The sequence below is a fragment of the Lolium perenne genome, chromosome 5 (assembly GCF_019359855.2).
Source record: "Lolium perenne isolate Kyuss_39 chromosome 5, Kyuss_2.0, whole genome shotgun sequence".
In the NCBI taxonomy this organism is placed as follows: Eukaryota; Viridiplantae; Streptophyta; class Magnoliopsida; order Poales; family Poaceae; genus Lolium; species Lolium perenne.
In genome coordinates, this window is record NC_067248.2 from 200,113,378 (window position 1) to 200,122,251 (window position 8,874).

Consider the following 8,874-nt stretch of genomic DNA (forward strand, 5'->3'; position numbering starts at 1 on the left):
ATCGATCAGAGAAAGTATCGATGCTAGCTAGCTAACTAGCGAGGCTGCTGGCTGCTGATGAATGTTGTTCTCGTCAGACCAAGAATTTTTGCCCCTTTTTGGTCCATCAAAAGAATTTTGTCTCTGCATATTTGTAGTCCTCCCTCAAAAAAAGAAGTGTCTCCATTGGCGTGCATGTTACGACCGGCCTCTATAAATGGCAGTGCAAGCCAACTGATCCACACACCACACACCGCACACCAATCGCACTCATCTGCAAACCGATTGCAAAGTTAGGCTCAGCTCAGCTGAGTGCCTCAGTCTAGTCATCTTCTTGCTGCAAGATCAATCGATACGATAATCCGCCATGAAGGTTGTGGCAGCTGACCAGCCAAGGAGCAGCAGGAGGTACGCGCTCTTGCTGGCGGCGCGGGACTCCGAGTACGTGCTCAAGGCGTACGGTGGCTACTTCAACGTCTTCGTGAGTGCCTTCGGCTGCGGCTACGAAGGTGACGCCGGCGAGGAGTCGTGGGACCTGTTCCGGGCGGTGGACGGGGAGCTCCCCACCGAAAAGGACCTCGATGGATACGACGGATTCGTCATCAGCGGCAGCCCCTACGACGCGTACGCCGACGAGAGGTGGATCCTGCGGCTGTGCCTCCTCGTACAGGACCTCGTCGCCGCCCGGAAGCGCCTCCTCGGCATCTGCTTCGGCCACCAGGTGATATGCCGCGCTCTGGGCGGCCGCGTCGGGAAGGCCAGGGTCGGCGGCTGGGACATCGGCATTAGGGAGGTGACCATGGCGGCGACGTTGCCGCCGTGCAGGTTCCTCGATGCGCTGCAGGACCTGCCCCCCAACGCCAAGATCACGGAGTGTCACCAGGACGAGGTTAGTGCGCCCGCGCGTCACACACACATTGGCAGCCAGCAAACCATGGTGATCAATGATCTTGACCTTCCACATGCATGAATGCAGGTCTGGGAGGCGCCACTGGGCGCGGAGGTGCTGGCATCCTCGGACAAGACCGGCGTGGAGATGTTCTGCGTCGGCGACCACGTGCTCGGCATCCAGGGCCACCCGGAGTACACCGCCGACATACTCCTCAGCCTCGTCGACCGCCTCTCCTCCGCCCAGTCCATCACCGTGAGTAGCCTCTCCCAAAGCTGTGCCGACACTGTTAACTGCGTTCTTCCCGAGCTGAGATCGATGTGCCACTTTGCACGTCGCATGCAGGTGTCGTTTGCCGAGGGCGTGAAGAGGCAGCTGGAGGCTACTGGCCCTGACAGGGAGTTCTGGCTCACACTCTGCAAAAGCTTCCTCAAGACTCAAGAATTACCCTGATGCACTTACACGATCATCATAAATAAAACTCTTCTAGCAATTGAGGCGGCATGATGTGTCCTGTTTAGTGTACAATTTCGTCATGGGATTAGTTCATGCTAATCTGCGAAATTGCAATAAGCAAAACTTGGTTGTCAGATTATGTGAGGATTTACAAATCGTTGTTAACGTTGTTCCTTCCTTATGTAAGCTTCATGTCAGGTAACCGACCATCTCCTCGAATAAACGAAAATGCAACTCTTAAGAACAAAACTGACCAATTCAGGACATGCAAAACGGATGCGGCACTTCCCCCATGGACCTAAGAATCTACGGTTCTGCTTTTTCTAATATTTGTTGACAACAAACTAATGAACCATGTCATGGAAAGTCCTCGTATTAGAAATTCTCACACAGGTTGGACATTTGTGCCTCAAAAAGTCCTTCGCTACAGAATAGGTCTCGTCAGATGTTCATACTATATTTTACAGTGAAAGGCTGGATATTATATCTGTTGCCATCTCTACTACTTAAAAAGACTAAACTGGTTCCTTATTCTGCCATCCACCACAATACGTCAATTGCTTCGTCGTTCCTTCCGTCGTCGCGCTTCCTCGACCGTCGTCCACATGGGCCAGGCCCAATGACTCCGCCGACTCCGCCGAATCCACCTACCCCCTGCTCGATCTCCCCAAAATTCATCGACTCGGTCTTCAATCCGTCGATCTGGCGGCTGCATCGCCGATCTGCGTCCGCCCCATCGATGCGGCAGGCGCAGAAGAGGAGTTGATTTGGCGCGCTGCACCAAGCATGCTGATGCGCCCGCACCGAAAGCGAGAGGGATGCGGCGGCCGACGAACAGTTGACCAGATCGCTGGCTTGACACAAGGTCAGGAAGCTCTCCTACGGAACGCTCATCAAGGCGGACGATCTGATGCAGCTAATCGACCGGGGGTGCGCTTCAATCGACGTTCCGCTCCTCAAAATCCAACGACAGGACGACCATGGTCCACCGCCGGTCGACGACCCTGCAGCCTCCTACCGGCCTACGATTCAGCCTCCTACAGGCCTTCAAGCATCCGTCGAGGCAACGAAACAATAAGCTGCTCTGGCCTGCATCATCGGGTGAGCCACTGCTGCTGAAATGCAGCTCGTCGACTCAGCTCCATCTCCAGTACACGGGTAATATTCCTTTTCTCTGATCTGATTCCAGTTAGGTTGAGAGAGGATGAGAGCACACGATGTTTGTTTCAGCGCCTACCTCCTGCGATGCTTGAAAAAGAGGTGCGGAGTGGCTCGTGCAAAATAAGAGACCTAATCTATAACTACTATTTTTTCCATATACTCCTCTTCTGTATCATCCTGGGCAATAGGCGATGCAGCATGAGAGGAGTGAAGTTTCAGAGTAACGAGTTCTTGTGCGATTTCTTGTTAGTTTGTTGACCGCGTGTATTTTAATCAGTAGGCTCGCATGGCATATGTTGATTTTCACCGTCTTCGAATTGCAGCAGATGCAGCTGAGTTATCTTTCCCCAAGATCTGTGTTGTTATCAGTCCCTATGAAATGAGATACATGTCTTTAATCCGTGTCTTTTCATCTCCAAGATCCACGGCAAGAGAACATTGTCTGATATTTGTCCAGCATGCATACGGGTTTCAAGTCATCTATTATTGGAGCAGGCCAAGTTTCTGAGTCAGCGTTGAAGAAGATGTTAAGCAACCAAGCAGAGTGTTTACTTTGTTTCTCAAATTCCCTCCACTAATTTCGATGTCTCTCATTCTAATATATTGTAAGTATGCATGCTTTAGGAATCCATAATGTATTGAAGGCAATGTTCATTTGCGTATTCATCTTTTCTAGGACTAATTAATATAATGGTGTTCTATGTACGTAGTGCTAACAGATTTATCAGATTGGACAGTCTAGCGGTGCGCATATTGCTGCTTGTATTCTCGTAAATCAGGCTATGAAAGAATATGGTGAAATAGATACTTCCAATTAGAGTGTTGGGAAACTAAAAGCTTACTTTGGTATTTCTGGTGGGTAAGCATATGACTAGCACAAATTATTGGGATTCCTTTTTCTGTTAAAATTTGCAAGTCAAACATTGTATTGGAAGTAGAGTTTATCTCCTGCTGCAATTTAGTCTACGGCGCATCTCGGAATGGTACTCCAAATTTAAGGGAGATGACATTGTCTTTTAAGCAATATTAGCTTGGAAGTTAGAGACTCGAGTTGTAATATGTTCTAGAAATCAGGTCTTGGAAGCCAATGCTACTTTTGGAATCCTAGGCCGTAATAGCATCACTTATCACATTTGTTAGGAGCATCTTTCCTGATTCGAATGCATAAGAATGTCTCGGAATAGGTGTATTGACTTTAAAATTTGAGTTATGGTATCAGCCGTTATAATCTTCTTAATTTGGTTGATCATTTACATAGGCATGGCATGTACCGATATGTCTTTCTCATGTATTCATCTTTGGCTGACAGTATTAGAATGACGTAAAAATATATCTACACACTAAGAAGAAAATAGCAACAATAAAATGTTGAAGTGTAAAAAAACTCAAATCCAATTTTATTCTGGATGTGACCTTGTCATCGAAGCACTTGATGAGGAGCAAGCAACACATTATGTGGCTTGAGGTGAATATTTTGAATCAAAAGCATCAGGCCATAGGAACAGGACATCTCTTGTGCACAAATAGATCATATGACTGGAATGAAGTTAGAAAGGTTGAGAAAGAAGTTCTAGGTTTTGTCTCAATGCTGCCCTTCAAATTCATAGACTGTACAATAAGATAAAGTTCTTTCTAGACCTTGTTAGTGACTTAATTGTGGACTTGTTAGTAACTTAATTTTGTTCCATACCTGGTGGTGGATTTTGCAAAGGTCATTGCTTCGTGAGATTTGCAGAGCTATTCTGTGAACAATGATAAGGTTTTATCTCGGTCTAGGAAAGGTACCTTTAAAGCATACAAGGGGGTTACTGTTTATGATGTTTATTAACTTATTACACTGGTCTCTCTCATATGTCAGCTTGTGTTGTTTTAGCGGAGCAGTAAAAAATCAAGTTGATAAAGTGTTGATAGTTGTTACTACTGGAATATCATCTCTCATGTATTAACTTATTGGTGATTCCTAGATGACAGTGTAAAGATGTACAAAGATGCAACCTTAACAATATTGTACAAGAGATTTAGTTGGGACTCCGCAAAAGAAGGATTCGGCTGGGATTTATGAGTGCTGATGTCAGTATATTGTATAAAATTGAAGTGGTATGCATCAAATTTATTCAATGTGCCACAGAATTAATTTGCAAGGTTTTACTTGATCATATTTCTCTTATTTGCAAGTATTTGGGATATGTGGAGAGAACAAAGGCATGATTGTTCTGAATAAGCTTATTCATGTCTTGACATTCTAGATATTTTGGGACATTTGAGTCGGGAGGATATGCTTCAAGATGATGCAGGAGTTTTTTTCTTGAATGATGTGAATAAGTTACACGAGCTTCAGGTAAGTAGTGATGAAATTGCTTGCAGATAACTTGTTAGGACTTAGTAACTTACAGGGTCTAAATCTGTTTATAGTACTTCTCCAGTATTGAGATTTTTCAGATGCTTATAAACTGAGCAGTGTTTTTTTTGCTTACTCAATTTTGTTGAATATTTATTAAACCAAATACAGGTTGAACCAGATGGTACGGCTTCCTCCTCTGTCAAGTTGAAAACATGTAGCAGGGTGTTCTCAAGATATATGTACCTCAACGTTGACCCGTATGTTTCCACTTGATTCAGTTTTAAGCTAGCCCTCTAAATTTGCTCTCCATGGTATATAATTTGTAACTTAAGTGAATGTTATAAGTTTAAACATATCGTGTTGGGGCTCTGAGCAAGGCTAGGTCGTCGCCGAGTCCCATCCACCATCTTGTAGTCTGTAACATTCCCGCTGTATGTCCAAATATCGAGTAGATCTTGAGTTTTCCCCTAGAGTGGCGTGTTCTGGTTTAGATTTGGGGCAGACGAATTTGGAGGTTAGGTCCATGCTGTGTTAGTTTTTGTGTCGTTCCCATTTTGACTATGATTTTTCTTACTTATTTGCTTGTGTCGTTACCATGAAAGTACTATGCAGATGATAGCTTTTTTAAAATCTATTAGCATAGGTAAACTGATGCCAGTTTTCAATTTTATTTTCCTTTTCCTCAGGTTTGTTCCTACCCCACAGAATAACCCATCTTCTTAGTTATATGCATTTGAGATGCTTAATGGGGTGATGGTATACACCTCAGCTACCGATAGCGCCCTGAGATCATACATACCAGATGAAATTGTTGATGGCTTGCTAACCTGAGATCCTTTGTCTCCATGGCCGGCGGCTTCCATGGATGATGTTTAGTGGCCGGAGGGAGCATCAAGAAGAAAGAGGTAACGAGATGAGTGAATTCCAGGCCACATCTAACAATCACACTTATCAACCAACCTGACCTTTGTTTGTACTGTTGTCTCATAAAGCTGTTTGATCAACAATTCATTGTGAATTATTACTTAGAAGTTTCTCTATATTTTTATGCAAATATGCAGCAGACATGGTTCAGAAAAAGGGGATGCAGTCGAACACAATCAAGAAGATGAACGGAGATGTTGTCAAGAAGATGGTTGCATTGCATTCTGGAATTATAATTCAAGAGGTAAGTGTCTTCTCTTCTGATGTATGCTTGTTTCGTTTAAAGAAAAGCGATGCGCACATGCTCCGTCTTATAGTGTAGCCACCTCACTATTCTGTTATCAAACATTTTCTTCCATGACTACTGTACAATATGTGTTTAATGACCGAATCTTATAAGGCATGTTGTTCTGTCTTCATTCTTATTTTGCAATCGATCAATATATTGTAACTTGTTATTGTAACCTATGATATGTAATGATTATCAGATGTGAATTATTGAGTCACTGATTCTTTCAAGCATTTAAGAAGCCGATAAAGAAAGTAACGGGATTGAAGCGACAAGCCAACTGGAATGGCATACCATCAACTGCCATGTTTTTGATTCGCTTGGTTTTCTGCCATTCCATCAAAGTATCATGGCCAAGTAGATTTCATGAAGCTGACACAATATGTGCCTTTTTAGCTACTGACGATATAACATAATACAGTGAGAAAAACACACCTAAACTTATCTTTCCTTTTATTACATCATAATTTGTATTTCTGATAAATATTGTTTATTAGTTTTTGTTTTCCTCATATAAGTTATTGTTTATTGGAATCGAATATGTACTATGGAGGGAGTCACATAGTTTGTGAAGTAATTAGTTTGGTGTGTCACAGAATCTCAATGGGTTTTATAAGGCTACTATATAGTATGATATATAATTTTATTGAGTAGTATATTTCAAGCCCATATGAGCCATGAACTATTTTCTTAATACTTGGAATGTAATTGGAAAAATAACTTAAGGTACTAAATTTTGCTTGATTGATAACCATGATGAGATTGAATTATTCTAATCTTCCAAAAGCAGTTTGCAAGATAATGGCATAGAACATTGATAGGATGAAGAAAGAAGTACGAGGAGTCTTTGACTTCCTGCAGTGTGGTGGTGTGGAAAGAGATGTGCAACAAGGAACCAAGAAGGATTAAGGAGAAGCATAAGAAAGGACTGCTTGATTGGATTCATGGGCTGCCATGAGGGGTAGTTTTATCCTTTTGTATATATGGTCTCCTGTTTTCTGTAGTTTGTACGTAATTTTTCTGTTGGTTCTTTTTATATATTTTTTATGCTGTGGGGATTTTGCCCCACAGTCCACGGTTAAAAAAAAGGAACCAAGAAGGAATAGAATCAAGTGCCTGAAGTGGCAAGAAAGAAGTGGGCATTCATTGCAAGCCAAAAAAATGAAGTTAAAGTATAGGCTTGACAGCCTAAATTAAGGGTAGTTGTTTAATAGATCGTGTGTTAGTAGTGTTGCTTTTTAATTGATAGATTTATGCAAGGAACGAGATTTATGTGACTACTTGGTTGAAAAATATAACAATATTTTTGCTTTATCGCTGAATGCCCATCTTGCATTTTTTATGAACACATGTGCCTACAATGAGTTGGTGAATAGAATTGAATCATAGCGTGGACAAAGATAATTCTATTGAAGTTCTTTGCTAGAAGGAATGTGTTTTCTGTAAGGAAATATGTATCTCCTATATATGTGTATTTAGAAATTAAATTTGTGTCCCGTGGCAACGCACGGGCATTTGTACTAGTTATAGATACAAGACTCCCCCCCCCCCCCCTCCCCCCCCCACCCACCCCCCCACACACACACACAAAAAAAGTCCTGTCTATTGTTCTCCATGTTTTGTCCGATTTGGGGTTGGGCGAACATTTGTCCGGGCGGCGTACCCAAACAGCACACCCAAATTCTATCCACGGGTCCATTCTTTTTGCCGGTTTTAGTCCATTTTTGCCCACCGAAGAGATTCTGGCCACCTTATTTGCACCGCACAATAGGCACCCGCACCAACATCGGTGAGTTGCCGAAGGTGTATGCGCGTTTGAGATCAAGAATTGGCGGTGCCTTGGCATGCAGATGGTACCGATCCCCAACCTACGCGGATTCGATGCACGGCAACAAGTGGCTTGGAGGCTGTGGCACATTGTCGGGCAGATAGCCGTATGATGGCTAAGACGTTGGTGGCGACATGCTCTGCGGGGGTCAGATGCTAGAGGACTGGCTCGCGACACCCTAGCCTTGGTGTGCCACCATGGCTTCGTCCACCGCTTTGCAGGTGAGCATGAGCTTTTTGGGTCCTGGAGAGGCTACTAGCTTGACAGGAGTCACTACAGGAATGGCGCACGCCGACGGCCAAAAGTCGGGGCCGTCGGCGTATGGGCCTCCAGGCCAGTCCGCCAGAAGGACCATCGGCGTAGCGATGCCCTTGACGTTGGAAACGCTACGCCGACGGCTGCCCTCGGCACATCGCGGGCCGTTGGCGTAGGCCTGTGCACGCGGCCCACCAAACTTAGGTCGTGACGGCACTGTCACAGCGTCAAGGCTACGCCGACGGCCACCCTCAGAACGTTGCGGGCCTTCGGCGTAGGCCTGTGCATGCGTCCCACCAAACTTAGGCCGTGACGGCGCTGTTATGGCGTCAAGGCTACGTCGATGGCCACCCTCGGCATAGCCTTCTCCTCTTGTTTTAACTAGGTCGACTGAATGGCAGAAAATGATAAAAAAAATTCAAAAAATAAAATCCTTCGAGATTCATGTGTTATGTCATCTAGTTGTAAGAGAATTTACCAAAAATAATTTTTGATCTTTGCAAAATTGTGTCATGCATCGGTAAAACGTTTTTTCTGGTTGCATATGAAGTCGGAAAAAAGTATAATATATCAAAATGATCGTTGGAAAGAGTTACTTCCGAATTCACCCGGGATTAGCCGGTTAGCCAATTTTTAGATTCTCAAAATTCCAAATGAAAATATGAAAGCACGAAGATTTTAATTTCTGCCAGAAATTCAGGATTTTTTTTATTTTTTTAAATTAAATTAATAATTGCATCGTCGGTAGAGAT

At 43.8% G+C, this 8,874-nt stretch overlaps 1 protein-coding gene and 1 long non-coding RNA gene across 11 annotated transcripts; both read left to right on the plus strand.

The window, feature by feature from the left end:
• The first annotated feature begins 250 nt into the window (after nucleotides 1–250).
• Nucleotides 251–1,513, plus strand: LOC127298152 (gamma-glutamyl peptidase 3). Its single transcript, XM_051328095.2, has 3 exons — nucleotides 251–868; nucleotides 956–1,123; nucleotides 1,214–1,513. Exons 1-3 carry the CDS (start codon nucleotides 347–349, stop codon nucleotides 1,319–1,321), a joined length of 798 nt encoding a protein of 265 aa, XP_051184055.1. The 5' UTR covers nucleotides 251–346; the 3' UTR covers nucleotides 1,322–1,513.
• A 312-nt stretch (nucleotides 1,514–1,825) lies between these two features.
• LOC127301512 (uncharacterized) lies at nucleotides 1,826–7,353 on the plus strand. Of its 10 annotated transcripts, none has more exons than XR_007852127.2 (7): nucleotides 1,826–2,482; nucleotides 2,906–4,823; nucleotides 4,995–5,083; nucleotides 5,513–5,731; nucleotides 5,888–5,994; nucleotides 6,239–6,459; nucleotides 6,830–7,353. It is a non-coding gene; the product is annotated as an uncharacterized lncRNA (long non-coding RNA). The 10 variants fall into 10 exon arrangements; XR_007852125.2 differs by having other exon boundaries at nucleotides 2,906–4,582; nucleotides 4,661–4,823; nucleotides 6,239–7,353; XR_007852128.2 differs by having other exon boundaries at nucleotides 2,906–4,582; nucleotides 4,732–4,823; nucleotides 6,239–7,353.
• Nucleotides 7,354–8,874: the final 1,521 nt, after the last annotated feature.

Coding starts and splice junctions, on each gene's coding strand:
- LOC127298152 (XM_051328095.2), top strand. CDS start 347: ATGAAGGTTGTGGCAGCTGACCAGCCAAGGAGCAGCAGGAGGTACGCG. Junction 869..955: donor CGGAGTGTCACCAGGACGAG/GTTAGTGCGCCC, acceptor GCATGAATGCAG/GTCTGGGAGGCGCCACTGGG. Junction 1,124..1,213: donor CCTCCGCCCAGTCCATCACC/GTGAGTAGCCTC, acceptor CGTCGCATGCAG/GTGTCGTTTGCCGAGGGCGT.